Source organism: Chiloscyllium plagiosum, chromosome 20, assembly GCF_004010195.1.
Source record: "Chiloscyllium plagiosum isolate BGI_BamShark_2017 chromosome 20, ASM401019v2, whole genome shotgun sequence".
Classification (NCBI taxonomy): domain Eukaryota; kingdom Metazoa; phylum Chordata; class Chondrichthyes; order Orectolobiformes; family Hemiscylliidae; genus Chiloscyllium; species Chiloscyllium plagiosum.
This window is the reverse complement of record NC_057729.1, coordinates 30208466-30225580: the sequence shown is the minus strand read 5'-3', so window position 1 is coordinate 30225580 and position 17115 is coordinate 30208466. Positions and strand designations below refer to the sequence as shown.

General features: G+C 38.2%; 1 protein-coding gene across 3 annotated transcripts in view; it reads right to left on the bottom strand.

Moving 5' to 3' along the window:
* uckl1b (uridine-cytidine kinase 1-like 1b) overlaps positions 1–17115 on the bottom strand; it is a 124592-nt gene that overhangs the window by 17094 nt on the left and 90383 nt on the right. For 2 of the 3 annotated variants that reach the window (XM_043710407.1, XM_043710409.1), the window contains exons 8-9: positions 10787–10806; positions 726–824 (exon numbers count right to left, since the gene is read on the bottom strand). In XM_043710407.1, the coding sequence (XP_043566342.1) occupies positions 726–824; positions 10787–10806 (119 nt within the window). Of the gene's footprint in view, positions 1–725; positions 825–10786; positions 10807–11663; positions 11681–17115 lie in introns of all 3 variants that reach the window. The other variant, XM_043710408.1, reaches the window with a different exon arrangement.

The following is a 17115-nucleotide window of genomic DNA, read 5'->3' as shown; positions in this document are numbered from 1 at the left end:
AGTGCCAAGTATAATAAAACAATGGAACTGTCCAGGCACACTGAAAAGAGTTTTGTTTGCAGCTTTTCAGCATCAGAAATTATCACTTTATATAAATTTTCAAAGGTCAGCTGCAGCACCTTTTTCAAGTTTTCAACATCAGTAGCTCACTTCTTATTTCAGGTGAACATTAAACCAAGTTGATAGTTAATTTGCATATTCAGATGGCTTAAAAGGCATGTCAATTATGGACATGCTAACAAAGTAATAAACTGAGGTATTGATTAATCTCCCAAACAATTCTTTATCAGAACAGTTGACTGTTCTCATTGACCTGGAAAAATAGAGCGATTGTTTTATTTTTCCATTTCATTTAAATATTAAAAAGGGTCATAAAATAAGAGCGTTAATTTTCCATTACATCACATCTCTTAAAAGCTGGCAGATTTAGGAAGAAAAAATCAAAACATAATAGGAAAAGGAGAGTAGACTAGTCAGAAACCAGTACAAGTGTGATAGACTGAATGGACTCAGCGCACAAAGTTCTATATTACTTCAAGAAGTTGCACTTATAGAATAAAAGGAGACCACAAAATGTTGACTTTTTGATGGAATTAAGGGGGTGATGATAGACTTTGGGAAGAAATTAGTTTATTTCAAATGTTTAACAAAAGAGAAAGAAATAGAAAGACAGGAGTTTACAGAGTTTAAGACAGTGCATGAATGTGGTAGAATAGATACAGTACCTAATTAACGTGTGCATCCCTCGTACCTGCGTAGTGTTCTCCAACACACTCAAGGTCTTTGGCAATGGTTGGGCTTGGTGGGCAGATGCCAAAGTTGCCCTGAAGTAATACAGCATGAAAACAGTGTTATTGAATTTCAAACCTAGATAAATACCAAAACATTCAGATATTAAGTTTGCTTTTTAGAATATTCAAATAGCCAGAAAGTGGCAGGAATATTTTGTTAGATCAGTTTGAGACATTTGAGTAAAAGAAATGCTATATCTTTATGTAAAGCAAATTTAATGTTTGGGAATTTGAATGAAGAACATGCAAAGATATTTGTGGAATAACTAAAAAGCAAACAGTTTTCTAATCCAACATTGTAAACTTTAGCCTAAATGCTAAAAGCAAAGCAGCAACTTTTAAAATGGGGTTGGGGCAGGGATAATTTGAACTTTTGGTGATAAGTTTAAAAGCAGTGATACTAGATCATCTACCTGTTAAATGTCTTACTCAATTTCATTGTGAAAATGAATATTAGGTGAGAGGTATAACAGGCAGCTAGTGTAATATCACCCATTTTCCATTATCCTCCAAAGTTAAGACTATCCTTATGCCTTCAATACTATTTTTGTTACTTTATAAAAAAAATTAGGCAGCATCACTCCTCATGTTAAAATATCAAAAATTGATGGATGAGAAGGGATGAGAGTTATGTGCATCTTATTCATCTTCCAGAAGCTAATTAACCCCAATGCCAATGGCAAATGACTCAGTGACAACTACACAACTGAACATAATGAACTAAAAACTTTTGCAAACTGCTCTGTATTAAAAACATAGAGCATAGGAGAAGGCCATTTGGCCCTTTGAATCTGTTCTACCATTCAATATGGTTGATCATGCAACTTGGTACCCTTTGTCCCCACACCTTTTGATTCCTTTAATCCTAAGAACTATATCTAACTCCTTCTCGAAAATATTGGATGTTTTGATCTCAACCACTTTCTGTGGCAGAGAATTTCACAGGCTCACTCCTCTCTGGGTGAAGAAATTTCTCCTCATCTCAGTCCTAATTGGCCCATGATTAGCTCTTACTCTCATCAAGCCACTTAGATGCAAGTGTCACTGACAAACAATGGGCTGCTCCCCCCACCACTCCTAAGTTTGAGAACCAGCAGGAGATGTGTGTCACTTTGATAGGGAGGCCCAACCAAATTAATTGCCTGCCAAATGGCTATGGGAAAAAAATGAAAGGTTTGGGGTTATGTTTGCAGAGAGCTATCAGGCACCTCCTGGTGGAAACCCAGTTGCTGAGAGGTATCAGTCAATTGGAGGGCAGTAGTTCACCATTACTAATCCACGCCAATAGAAATGGTGTCTGCTGCTGGTAATGCATCCAAAAAGAGGTTCAGAATTGATGAGGAACCTATGCCATAGGGCAGAATGGGGATTGTAGGGTCACTGATGTAGGCAAAGAGGCAATTGGATAGGAGGCAGGAGCTAGCTCATAATGGGCAACCCTCTTCCTGATGCAGGATCCCTCAATGCACAACCCTCTGGGTACGAGAAGATCAAAACTTTTACCACTCTATATAAAGATATTTCTCTGCAACTCTGTGGTAAATGGCTGATGCCTTACAGGGACACTGTGGTCTCTGGTTCTAGACTCCTCTTAGGGAAACAGTCTCTCAGTATCTGTACTTGCCAGCTCAAGTAATTTATAGTCTGGAATTTACAGCTATAAGATATTAAACTACCAATCTGATTTCATTCCACAATGAAACTTGAAGTAACTTGTGGCATCTGCACATGTACAGCTAAAAGCAGAATTCATGTCTGTTATCCCCTCCTCTTCCATATGACATGCTGAAGACTTTGCAGAGGGAAATCTGAAATAATTTGAACTGACACGATCTTTCATTTCTCCCCGAAATAACCTTGCCTGGTCAAGCAAGAAAAGTTTTAATTAGATTTCTAAAAGTACTAAGTTTATAATGACTACCGAGAAACTGGCCTGGTATAGGATAAACTAATTCTCTATTTGTGGAGTGCCACATTTTTCTATTAAGCTAAAAGTTCAATTGAAATTATAATTTTTAAAAAAAACCTGTCTTGGTGAGAACTTCATTATTTTAAAAGTCAATTTTGGTTTGGAGCTATGAACCATGAGCTGAGAGATGAAGGCGAAAGTTGGACTATGAACAGCAGTTTATGGTTAAAATAAAAAAAAAGAACAAACTGATATTTGCTTATGAGGTCAGGTCTAGAACTTAATTGCAGATGGATTCTTGTTCAAAGAAATTCTCTAAATGTTTCCGTTCCAGACATGCTTTATGCTTAAACAGCTAGCAGATGTTGAAAGTTAACTGGGGTTTCACTGGGAGACAACCAGACTAACAAAGAAGAAACAAGGTGTGAACTAGTTTTGAACTGTATTTGTCTGAAGCATTTTGGTCTTGAAAGCTACAGGAAGGAGATTTGAATATTCCCTGGTTATCCTCCCATTATTAACTTGGTGAAAGTTCAGAGAAAGAATTTCAGTTTAAGTATTAAGTGAATATCCTTTGGAACCTATGCAAAGCTATTTACATGCACCAACATCTTCAGTAACCAAACAAAATACAGTCCCATGTGCCTGTGATGTTACGGATCATGTAGTCTGCTTAAGTGAACCAGTCAGCTAAGTCTTTTTTTCTTTTGTTTTATCCATTAACTATGTCTTTTCGTCTGTCGGTCTTTGAGAGTGGGGGCTAAAATCAAGAAAGATAAGGTTTAAGTCATAGACATGAGATTACCTTGTGGTTTAACTTTGCTTTATTACAGCAATTATCAATAATTTGTTAATTCTTTTGTTTTATCTGTAAACTTGGTGTCTGGAATTGATTATTCACAAAATCTAGGATTTGTTATTCAAAAATGTCTAGTTAGGGATGCATTTTGGTGCATTCTGAGGGTCATCGAATGTTGCAGTTTTATTGTGCTGTGAATACAGGAATAGAGTGGCTATCTTGATTTGGCTGCCTGCCTTTGTGTTGTAACAGTCTGCTTAAATCCCACATGTATGTCCCAATTGTTACATTTGTTTTCTGTAAAATATTTTTAAAACATAATAATTAGTGCATTTTATTTCCTCAATTGCTTGTTGGCTTCACAGCTTGATAATAAAAGATTACACTATTACTGGATGCAGAGCTTTGGTATAGTAAGCTCTAGGAACAAATGAGCATTTGGAATTTTTCCTCATAGGACACGTCTCACCTCTTCTCCCCACCTCCACGCCCCTCCATAAACACACACTAAATAATTGACCTCAGTTTTACTGTCTAAAGTAATCATAGTTTCCATAAATAAGGAGACCAAAAAAACTCTGCACAGTATTTTCAGAATTACAGAATTATAAAATGTGCAGAAGGAAGCCATACAGCCAAATGTGTCAGTGCAGGTTCTCCAAATGAGAAACATGATTTAGTGCCATTCTCCTGCCTACTCCCCATATCCTTGCCCATTGTTTCTATTCAAATAACCAATCTGTGCAATCTTGAACCTACCCTCCACCATTCTTTCAGGCAGTACATGCCACACTTGAACCACTCATTGTGTGAAAGGGTTTCCCCTCACCTTGCATTTACTTCTTTTGTAAAACGTTTTAAACCTGTGCCTTCTTGTACTTGATCCTTTCATATTTGTGAGTTTCTCAGCATCTACTTCAGATATGCTCTCTGTCTATATAACTGCAACTAGAGTCTCTTACTCTTTATACTCTCCACCCTTGTAATAACTTACTACAACTGGATGTTTATTATTTAATGATGCGAGTACACTTAAACCTGTGAACCAACATTTCCTAGTCTCACACCAAAAAATATTTTGCTTTTCTATTTTTCTCGTCAGTCTATGTGATTTAGTATTTCCCACATTACAATGGTGATATAGAACAGTACCCAAACTACATCTTCGGGTAAAGGAAACTACATTAGTTGATGGCATCCTTACAAAGGTTAACACAATAAATGAAAAAAATTAATACACAAAACATGATTTTAGCTCTAAATATTCTTCATTGATATTTTAGTTAAATATTTGGATGAATTTATTTTAAGTGGCTTAGTACTGGTTAAAATAATAAGATTTTGATAGAAAAATTAAAGATTTTTTTTAAATCACACTGTCAATTTCAACTAATTATGGTTACATTCAGGAGTACTTCCACTACTCTTACACTAGAATTCAATTTGTGAACTTGAATCCTCAAAATCACTGTTGATTGGTCAGATATGGTCGAAATAACTGAAATGCAATTAAACTAAACCTACACATTCCTTAATTGTGGAATCCTTGGTAAAATACCTGTCTTAATTCATAAGTCTTTACCACTGCATTTTCAGTAGATGAAACTCAATATATGTAAGCTGCTGTAATTGGTTCAGTCAATGAATGTATCAGGTCTCCTTTGTTAGGTAGGTTTTCATTAAATCTTTATGGAAAGCATGATTATCAGAAAAGAGAATACATATTTTAGAATGTTTTATACCTTGTTTTTGTTTAAATGTTTCTACTCTCAACACCGTGCTGATTAGACATATTATGTTCCATCTGGGACATCAATTATTGTCCCCTTTACTCTACTTTCCATACTGAGTTCTGTTCTATATCATGATCTCAGTTACAAGTTATTCTCAATCATAAATCAATAAATTAGTGAGCAGATGCATTCATGTCACCAAAGGGAACTAAATGAGTCCAAAGTACACATGAGTACATACATTACATATCCTACTGAACAGCAGTATGTGCTGATTTCAATTATCTTAGCTGGGGCAAAGAACACCCATGTTTGGTTTCATGATAGCCATGTCAGAGAGTTAGGGAAAAAAGATATTGAAAAGCATTTTTCTTTTCACTCTTAATAGTCTCTCTTTCTCACCACCAACTGCAGAAAGTATGCCGTTACTTAATAGTTGAAAACATTGTCAAATTCTGCTACAGATAGCCACAGTGTTGCAGATCATGATATGTTTAGATCCTCATAAGTACCATGATCAACTGGAGGAGATACTGGGGTGAACCATAACCACAAAAGTATAACAAGTTTCAATGTCAGTGAACACCTTCAGAAAGGATGGAACAAATCATAAGTTTGGGCGAAACCCTAATTGCACATGTCTGATGATGGAGCACTGATGCAATACGTCAAGTTCAAGTGTAGAATAGATTTAAGACAGCCTTTCCAATACTCCATCAATGAGTTTTGAACCCTTCTAATGACAGAGTTTCCTTTGTGGCCTGGGTAACATCTACTTCTGGTAAAGACAAATGCAACGTATAGATTTACCATTTCTGCCATGCATCTTACTTCCAAGTGTACTTTCCTTTTTATGTCTTTAATCAGCCCTATTCCTCCTATTACCACCCTTTTACTATTAATGTGCCTCTAGAATTTCTCATGCTGGCCATCAGTCTTTTCTTACAATCCTTCCACATTTTTAATATATTTTTTCTGATCTCCCCTCTGAACCTTCAGTTTTCCTCTTGGCTCTGAACTGCATTTACTACTTGACACATAACATATGCACTCTTAGTTCCTTGACATGATTTCCATCTCCTTTTTCATCCAGGAAGCTCTGGATCATTCACCTTGCTTTTCCCTTTTTGATACAGTTTGAAATATGCCTAAATCATTTCGCTTTTAAAAAGGTGACCCATTGTCCTTTCCTATTGTCATTCTAAACCTTAATAATAATCACTGTCTCCTGAATATTCCCTACTTCAGCTACTTGGCCCATCATTTCTCCAAGAACCAGATCCTTTGTTATTGAACACGACATAATGTTGTTGAAAATTTTCCTGAATACAATCCAGGAACATTTGTTTGTGCTTTTTTCCTTATGCTATCACTGTCTCCGTCTACATCAGGGTAGTTAAAGATCCCAATTTTAACTGCTGTACAAAGTTTGCATCTTTCTGTAATTTCACTGCAGATTTATGCCTCTACATTGTTCCCAATAGTTGCTGGTCTGTAGTCTACACCAAGCAATGTAATTCAGTCCTTTATGTTGCTTAGCTCTTGTCAAATTGATTCTGCTCTCATTTCCTATCAGTGTTTAGCCCATAGGAACATGGGATTTAGGAGTATAACTAGGTCACAAGATCCTTTAAGGTTGCTCAACAATTCAATAAGATTGTGGCTGATTTGGGTGAAGTCTCAACTCCACTTTCCCATCTGCACACCATAACAGCCGAACCCCTTAACTATCAAAAACCGATCTAACTCAGTCTTGAATAAATTTTTCAAGACATAGCCTTTACGGCCTTCTAGGGAAAAAAACTGAACAGATTAATGATGATTTGAACAGGAAATAAAAAGTCACTTTATCTCCATTTTAACATAGAAGACCTCTTTATCTGCAATGACATCTTCTAGTTTTAATCTTTTGCACAAAAGGAGACATCCTCTGGGTATCCGTCTTTTTCCAGCCCCATCAAAATTTTGTTTCAGTTAGATCACAGCTCATTCTTCTATACTCCAAAGGGTATACGTCTAATTTTTCTTCATAAGATGACCATTCTATGAGTTGAGTGAACCTTCTCTGAATGACTTTTAAAGTAATTATATCGCTTTTCAAATAAGGGGACCATACATTCTCCTTCCATTAAACTAGTATACTGCTTTTCTATTCCTTGAAACAAAACAGACAAATTCACATTTACTCCAGCTGCCAACCTTTTTGCCCCTTCATTAAACTTCTCTATCTCCTTTTATGGAGTCTTTACTTCATGTCAACTCTTCAATTTCCTGCTTATCTTGGTGCCATCAGAAAATGTAGCTTGTACATTAGGTCCCCTCATTCAAATTGAGTGGATTGAGCTGTTTCTCCAGCTTTGTTATGGGATTACAGCCTTATTTAAATACTTTGCAGGCTTTCGTGAGGCTGGTGCACAGTTTGTTACTGATATTAAACTGAAACCTGATAAACTTCAGTTTGTTTAGTGATTCACAATGACAAACCTTTTTTGAACGTTCAAGGATGAGTTAAGATGAGACTTCTTTCTTAGGTAGTTATATTTTGCTGTGTGGTTACATTTCAGACGCCTACACAGTAATAATGCAGTTTAAAATCTAGGCACTCTGCTTTTACGTGTTTTTTGGAGGGAGGGTGGGGGGTGTGCAGGAGGCATTGTTTCAAAAACAGCATAAACAAAAATGTGGGTGCAAAAACGTGGAGGCTGACCATTTGGAAGGCATTAAAGGACATGCACTGAGACATAGAATACTCTGAGAAGAGGGTCCAAGGGAAAACAAAAGCCAACAAATTTGTGCACCTTCTCAGGCCAATTCTATCTCCTGTAGCAGAGACTGCCGAGCTAGAATGAGGCTCTGGAGTTACACTAGTCAATGCTTAATTTTGATTTTATTTCATGAACAGAGAACTATTTTTGCTAGCTCCAAGCATAAACCCTTCCTGAGAGAAAACTGCAAATGATAAAATGCAGTAAAACCCTCAGCAATCTGAAGGCTGTCCCCTTGCTCAAGAAATAGTAGAGCAGCTTACAGTCACATTCCAAAATTATGGACTTCTCATTTCCAAACACATTATTTTTAATAGAGGAGCTGCTTAGTAGAAGAGATAAATATTTTATATATACTCTCTGCTATCACTGAATCATAGTTAAAATATTCGCAGCTTGCTGTACTGCATTGGCATATTTTCAGTAGGTTACACTAACACATGCAGGGCAGATGGTCTTGATGTTTCACTTGCAAGTCAAGACTGAAATATGCACATGGATACATCTACATTTTTCCATTGAAGTTGTTTATTCTTTTCTTAATTCTTATGGCTCATTCTGGTTAACTAAACTCCAAAAGTAAATCATTAATAGCTTTAATTACAAATGGATGTGCAAGGCCTAATTCACCCTTGCGAATAGGTTAACATTGATTTTATGCTTCAATGAAAACCAGGGATGGTAAAAATCTTTTGAATCCACAAACTCTTACTTCTCTTGTTGAAGAGGGATATTTGTAGCCATTTAAGACTTGGGATTTTGATGAAGTCAATCATTGACATTGTGGAATCCAGCATCTAAAATTCCACAATCTCTAATTATTCTGTTTTCAAGCTCAATAAATATCAAAGCAGAAAAAGTGAAGATTTAGGCAGGTAAACATTAAGTAATTGTTTGCGTCACTTGAGGAATTGGAAACCAGGAAACCACCAGAAAAAGAAGGGGGATTGAGAAGGAATGTTCACACATGTAGTTATCAAGACATGAAATGTTTGCCACATGTGGTGCTTAGGCAGAGACTAGAACATTTAAAATAAAACTGGATAAGTATCTGGAATGGGAGATTAAGGACAGAGGGAAAGGGCAAAGATTTTGGATTAGAGTAGATGGACTTAATGGATTAAATACTGTTTATTTCTGTTGTTTCTACAAAACAATATAATTAGCATTATTTTCTTCCCAGTGGGATAAAAAGAAAAATCAAAATTCAACATTGGAGTGGAACATGCTCTTCTGCAGTTGGTGTTGAGGCAGCAGTTTTCCGAATTGACAGTTCTAGCAAATTCCACAAAAGTCTACTTTTTGGTCCACATCTTGAGTAGAGGTATTGGTGTCTTAAAAATTATTTTAGCTTTTTTGAAAATGCAGCAGAAATAAACAAACAGTACCAATATTCAGATTTAGTTGTTAATTTGTCATGATTAAGGGTGATAAATATCTGGGCCATATGTGGTCAACTCTCAAGCAAAGTCCAAGTCAGTTATTAGTTGCAGCTACTATAACAGTTCATGTAAAGCAAACAGCAGTTCAAGCAACAATCTATTACTAAATAAGAAGCATTTTCTCTATAGGGATTGATACTGGGTCCACTTTTGTTTGGCATTTATATAAATGATTTGGATGAGAATATAGGAGGCATGGTTTGTAAGTTTGCAGATGACACTAAAATTGGTGGTATTTTGGACAGTAAAGAAGGTTATCTAAGATTACAAAGAGGTATTGATCAATTGGGTCAATGGATTAAGGAGTGACAGATGGAATTTAATTTGGATAAATGCGAGGTTTTACATCTTAGGAATACAAACAAGGGAAGGACTTAATGGATGGTAGGGACTTGGATAGTGTTGTAGAACAAAGAGAGACTGAGGGGTTCTGGTACACAATTCTGTAAAAGTTGCATCACAGGTGGGCAGTGTGGTTAAGTAGGTGTTTAGTACGCTTGCCTTCATTGCTCAGACCTTTGAGTATAGGAGTTGGGATGTCACATTGAGGTTGTACAGAATATTGGTGAGGCCTTTTCTAGAGTATTGAGTAGAGTTTTTTGGAAGGATATTATGAAATGGGAGAGGGTTCAGAAAGGTTTTGGCAAGATGTTGCTGGGCACGGAGTGTTTGAGATATAAAAATAGATTGGTAAGACTGGGATTTTTTTTCCAATGGAGTGTAGGAGGTTGAGGGGTGTCTTTATTGAAGTTTATAAAATCATGAGGGGCATAGATAATGTGATTGATAAAGTGTCATTTCTGTAGGGTGGGAGAGTACAAAACTAGGGGCATATTTTTGAAGGTGAGAGGAGAAAGATTTAGAAAGGACACGAGAGTCAACTTTTTTTTTAAACATAGTGTGGTTTGTGTGTGGAATGGATTACCAGTGAAGGGAGTGGATGCAGGTACAGTTACAATGCTTAAAAGACATTTGGATAAGTTCATGAATAGGAAAGGTTTGGAGGGATATGCGCCAAGTGCAGGCAGGTGGGACTAGTTTAGTTTGGGAACATGGTTGGAGTGGACTAGTTTGACCGAAGGATTTATTTCCATGCTGTATGATTCTAAATCAGCAATGAAATTCCAAATATAAAAAAGAAATTGATTTTTTTTCCTAGAGTGAGGAATAAGTTAAATTATTTCAGCTTCACATCATATCTTTCTAATTACTGTGTGACCGCACAAACTAGAAGTTATAGGCAACCATTGTAAGCAGTTATTAGTTGTTGCTTCCTAAATAGCCACGCACAGGCTTGAGATGCAAAAACAGCTATGAAAATGAATGAAGTATGCAAATTCTCCTCACATATCCCAGCGCAGTTTCCTCTGTTCAGTTGGGGATAATATTCGGAGCAGGACAATGAAGGAAATACAGAATCGGCGGAAAAGAAGAGATTTCAATTCATTAATACCCAACAAAAGAATCAAATTGCAATTGTCCCCTGTGTGTTGCAGGAGGACATTACCATGCCATGTTGTGCACAATCATACATTTTGAAATTAATACACTCTAAACTGAAGACTCTTGAGCATGGGTACAATATGCACTTCACAGCAGACCAAAAATAGCTGAATTTTCTAAGTTTTCTTCTATTTTTATCTGACAGGAACTTAAGTGTAAAAATTTCTAAAGAATTACACAGCAAGCATGGTAGATGTCACACACTGCAGCTATTGAATATGACATTAAATTCTAAACCCTCTAAACTTCCTGTGTCTAAGACAGATAGTTAACTTCCTGTTGCATTTCTGTTGTGGCTGACCATTGATGGAAAGTTTAGTTGAATAAATATATCATGAATAATCTTAAATCTTGGAAACTGCCTTATCTGATCAAGAGGATCAACAATAATTTTTCTGATTTTTAACTTTACAGATTCACACAGACCAGGAAGGTTAGAGTTATACTTGATTAATGATTACCAAAATAACTATCGTCATCGAGACATTTTGAGTACTCACCTTGCTCCGTCACATCATTTTTATAATTTGGAAGCACTGGTCAAAAAAGGTATTTAAAAACCAACAAAAATTAATAGGTGCTAAGAACAGATCCTCATGAATTCAGAGGTCTGGGTCAGGTGTAGGACTCCATGTGCCGAAGCATGGACCAGTATTCACAGTGCCTCTTGCCATTCACAATACAGTGTATATGCTGTACACCTACCATTGTTTGTTCATACCTTACACTGAGTTCACGCTGAGGTGATAACAGTAACAATGCGTTCATTTTTAATACCACATACAAGAGAAAAAAGTTAAAAAGGGTAAATTCATTCACATTTTGCAGTATTTTGTAACACAGCCACATGTATCTGCAAGCTTTGCTCTGTGGAAACATAACCCCTCATTGGCTGGGCATAGAGTGGGGGTTTTGGTTGAGAGGAGAAAACATTTATCTGTCAAAAATAAATCTATGATAATCTTCTAACAAACACTATGAAAGGTAATGTTAAAGTGTAGGCAGTGAGCTGAAAGCTGTACGGCAAAAGGTACAGGTTTTCAACTAATGAAGAACAATGCCTTAACTCTATTTGTACTGAATGATTTTTCAAAGCTCTCGTTTTCTATAGTGCAGAATCTATTGAGAATACTCTTGCAAGTTTAAAAAAGGAAATTAGAAATCTGTATGAAACAGATGCCATCTAACGCTTAGTACCAAGCACAGAAAATGCTGGAGAAGCAGGCTGGCAGTATCTGTGGAGAGAGAACTCGAGTTAAGATGTTGAGTCTAGTATGGTTCTTCAGAAGAGTTCATTAGACATCCCAGATTACACTTGGGCTTTCAGTCATTAAAGTTGACTTGTCAGAAGTTCGGAGAGATGCGTGTTTTTAGTATTGATATAGCTGCTGAAGGTTTTGCCTTTATCCTGCCAGGCACTCAAATGGAAACTCAAAGCACTGACCTGTTTATGGTAACTGTCTCTGCAATAAATAAAGGGAACATGAACTGGACGAAAGCTTGAATTATAATCTACAAAATGGATTCAGCATATAGCTGGATGAAAATTAACCAAGAGGATCCAATGTTTCAGATAACATTATGCTGTGACAGAACACTAAATATCGACAGGAAATTACAAGGTTAACTTCTGATGTATTTTTTTTAAACAGATCCAACTCCAATTCTTAGTGAAATGTAATATTATAAGACCATAAGACATAGGAACGGAAGTAAGGCCATTCGGCCCATCGAGTCCACTCCGCCATTCAATCATGGCTGATGGGCATTTCAACTCCACTTACCCGCATTCTCCCCGTAGCCCTTAATTCCTTGTGACATCAAGAATTTATCAATTTCTGCCTTGAAGACATTTAGCGTCCCAGCCTCCACTACACTCTGTGGCAATGAATTCCACAGGCCCACCACTCTCTGGCTGAAGAAATGTCTCCGCATTTCTGTTCTGAATTTACCCCCTCTAATTCTAAGGCTGTGTCCACGGGTCCTAGTCTCCTCGCCTAGCGGAAACAATTTCCTAGCGTCCACCCTTTCAAAGCCATGTATTATCTTGTAAGTTTCTATTAGATCTCCCCTTAATCTTCTAAACTCCAATGAATACAATCCCAGGATCCTCAGCCGTTCCTCATATGTTAGACCTACCATTCCAGGGATCATCCGTGTGAATCTCCGCTGGACACGCTCCAGTGCCAGTATGTCCCTCCTGAGGTGTGGGGACCAAAACTGAACACAGTACTCCAAATGGGGCCTAACCAGAGCTTTATAAAGTCTCAGTAGCACAACAGTGCTTTTATATTCCAACCCTCTTGAGATAATTGACAACATTGCATTCGCTTTCTTAATCACGACTCAACCTGCATGTTTACCTTTAGAGAATCCTCAACTCGCACTCCCAGATCCCTCTGTACTTTGGAATATTGTTGACAATATTTGCAATTTGATTGCACCGCAAGGTTAATTGAATGCAGCACAGCACCGACTAATATTTCTGAATATTCAGAAAACTATATGTTAAAAGATGTTGATTTTTAACTTTTGATTCAGCAAAAGCACCTGACTTCTAGAATATTCTGGCAGAGACTTGACCTGGCATTTTTCCGAGAAACACATTCGTAGCAAGAGCTTTCCATCCTTGTTATACTTGTCTTGCCCTGATTCTCAAAATATAACTCCCAGCTTTTGAAGTCAGTAATTAGAAAATTGTAGGCCTATCAGTAACATCTATTAGAAATATGCAGGATTCAGCTATATGTTGACAAATTACTTTAGCACAGACATGATTGGCTACAATATCAGTTCTTATTTTACTGCAAACATTAACTCTGCACAAATGCCAATCATTTTTATTCATAATAGAATTTGACCATTGAGGTGAGCCCTGTGGATTTATTTTAGATAAGCTAACTATGTTGTGCTTTAAATATTTTACAATTGACTGTACAGTAAACTAATTTATGGATTTATTTTGTTGACTAAACTTTAATGGGCAACACTGATTAGATTAGATTACATTAGTGTGGAAACAGGCCCTTCGGCCCAACAAGTCCACACCGACCCGCCGAAGCGCAACCCACCCATTCCTACATTTACCCCTTTACCTAACACTATGGGCAATTTACCATGGCCAATTCACCTGACCTGCACATCTTTGGACTGTGGGAGGAAACCGGAGCACCCGGAGGAAACCCACGCAGACACGGGGAGAATGTGCAAACTCCACAGTCAGTCGCCTGAGGCGGGAAATGAACCCGGGTCTCCGGCGCTGTGAGGCAGCAGTGCTAACCACTGTGCCACCGTGCCGCCCACTGCTGACATCTTTCTTTAGGTCACATATTTACTTTTCAGTGAAGAAAAAATCTATTCTCTTGTTAATTTGCAACCACATTCACTACTTCTATGTTCACAGTCCATTCAACTACATTTATAGAATCTAAAATTACAGGTATTTTAAACATCAAAGTCACATGCCTATTCTATCCTCTTCTCATGAAAACAAGATTGCTCATCAAAATCTTTCATAACATGGAGTCCATAGAACATAGAAAAGTACAGCAAAGAATAGGCCCTTCGACCCATGATGTTGTGCCGAGGATTAATCCTAATGTAAAATAAGACAACCTAACCTACACACCCCTCAATTCACTGCTGTCCGTGTGCACATCCAGCAGTCACTTAAATGTTCCTAATGACTCTGCTTCCACCACTACCGCTGCAACACATTCCATACATTCACAACTCTCTGAGTAAAGAACCTACCTCTGACGTCTCCTCTATACTTTCTCCTAATATCTTAAAACTGTGACCCCTTGTGCCAGTCAGTCCTGCCTTGGGGAAAAGTCTCTGGCTATTGACTCTATCCATGCCTCTCATTACCTTGTATACCTCGATCTGATCAAAGCCAAAGGCTCGGCAATCTTCTTGCTGGCTTCCTAGAGAATCCTAAGATAAATCCCATCCTGGCTTGGGAACTTATCTATTCTTACACTTTCCAGAATTGCTAACACCTCCTCCTTGTGAACCTTAATCCTGTCTATTCTAGTAACCTGTACCTCCGTATTCTACTTGACAACATTGTCTTTTCTAGTGTGAATACTGATGAAAAATATTAATTTAGTACTTTCCCCACCTTCTCTGACTCCACGCACAACTTCCTACTACTATCCTCGATCGGCCCTAATCTTACTCTTGTCATTCTTTTATTTCTAATATACCTATAGAAAGCCTTAGGGTTTCCCTTGATCCTATTTCATGTCCCCTCCTGGCTCTTCTTAGCTCTTTCTTTAGGTTTTTCCTGGCTAACTTGTAACTTGTAACTAAGCCCTCACATCTCATCCTAACATAAGCCGCCTTCTTCATCTTGACCAAGAAATTCAACTTCTTTAGTAAACCACGGCTCCCGCACTCGACAACTTCCTCCATGCCTGACTGATACACACTTGCCAAGGATCCGCAGTAGCTGGTCCTGGAATAAGCTCCACATTTCAATTGTGCCCATCCCCTGCAGTTTCCTTCCCTACCCTATGCATCCTAAATCTTGCCTAATCACACTATAATTGCCTTTCCCCCAGCAATAACACTTGCCCTGCTGTATATATCTCTCTCTTTCCATTGTCAAAGTAAACATAACCAAACAGTGGTCACTATCACCAAAGTGCTCACTTACATTCAAATTTAACATCTGGCCGGGTTCATTACCCAGTACCATATCTAATGTGGCCTTGACCCTTGTTGGTCTGTCAGGAAACCCTCCTGCACACATTGGACAAAAACTGATCCATCTAAAGTACTTGAACTATAGTATTCCCAGTCAATACTTGGAAAGTTAAAAGTCTTCCATAACAATTATCCTGTCACTCTCGCTCCTATCCAGAATCATCTTTGCTGTCCTTTCCTCTACGTCTCTGGAACTATTTGGAGGCCTATAGACAACTCCTTTCCCGATTCTAACCTCAGCCCATACTACCATTGACTAACAATGCCACCCCCCTCCTCTTTTACCATCTTCTTTGTTCTTACTGAAACATCTAAATCCCAGAACCTGCAACAACCATTCCTGTCCCTGCTTCCCCTCTATCTCCAATTAGGTTAGCATCAAGTTCATCAACTTATACGTAAATATCTTTGACGACTTCTTCATTTTAATTTAATTCAACTAGAAGTACTGAGCCTTCAGGCATAGTTTAATGCCCCAGGTGCACTTGGAGACAGGGTGGCATTTATTCAGGAAGGAAGAAGCCAGTGAGGAACTCCTCTATTTTCTATCCCACTGTCAATAGATGGCCTTAAATGGAAAATGAACCAAGTCACAGGTGGGGCCGTTGCTATGTGGAAAGCATGAAAAGCAAACTCTATCAGAGTTGCTTGTGGGCTCCTAGGAGTCAATCATTGAAGAATTTCAGTGGCTGATTGAGGGACCTGGCACTGAGAAGGGAGGTGAGGGAGTTGTGAGGAAGACATGGTCGCACATAAAGTTGTCCCTACCACTGCTGCTGACCGCCATCCTCCCTCACCTCTCTATGGCCTGCGTTGATAGCAATTCTCTGCTACTAGCAAGTGTCTTACCAGCAACAACCATTGCTCTCTCCCAGTGGCACTTCTGTAATGGACAGCTCCCAGCCTCTGCTTTACGAGTGACTGCAGTGAAAGGCTGTTGACGTTGCAGTGGAGGGGGTTACTACAGATGGTCTTTGAGGGCAACCCCAATCAACTCTGCATCTAGGAGGACTGGCTTCAGACACCACCACTTGATAGGTAGGTGGTAGCCTTGTTTGGGTGATTAACAACAATGAGGGCACTGGTGGAGTAGAAGCAGTGGCAGGATGAATGCTATCATCTTGAGAGATGGCAATCTTTTCATGTTACACAGTGGCACTGGCATTGCTCCTGTGGGCGGGCCTCAGAAATTCTAGGAAACATTTGTGAACAGAATGTTGAACTACTAAAACATATTGCCAACCCTTTATAAACTGCAACCTAGGCCATGATGACAGCAGTAAAAGGTAAAAACAATGACTGCAGATGCTGGAAACCAGATTCTGGATCAGTGGTGCTGGAAGAGCACAGCAATTCAGGCAGCATCCAAGGACAGGCAAAATCGACGTTTCGGGCAAAAGCCCTTCATCAGGAATAAAGGCAGAGAGCCTGAAACGTGGAGAGATAAGCTAGAGGAGTGTGGG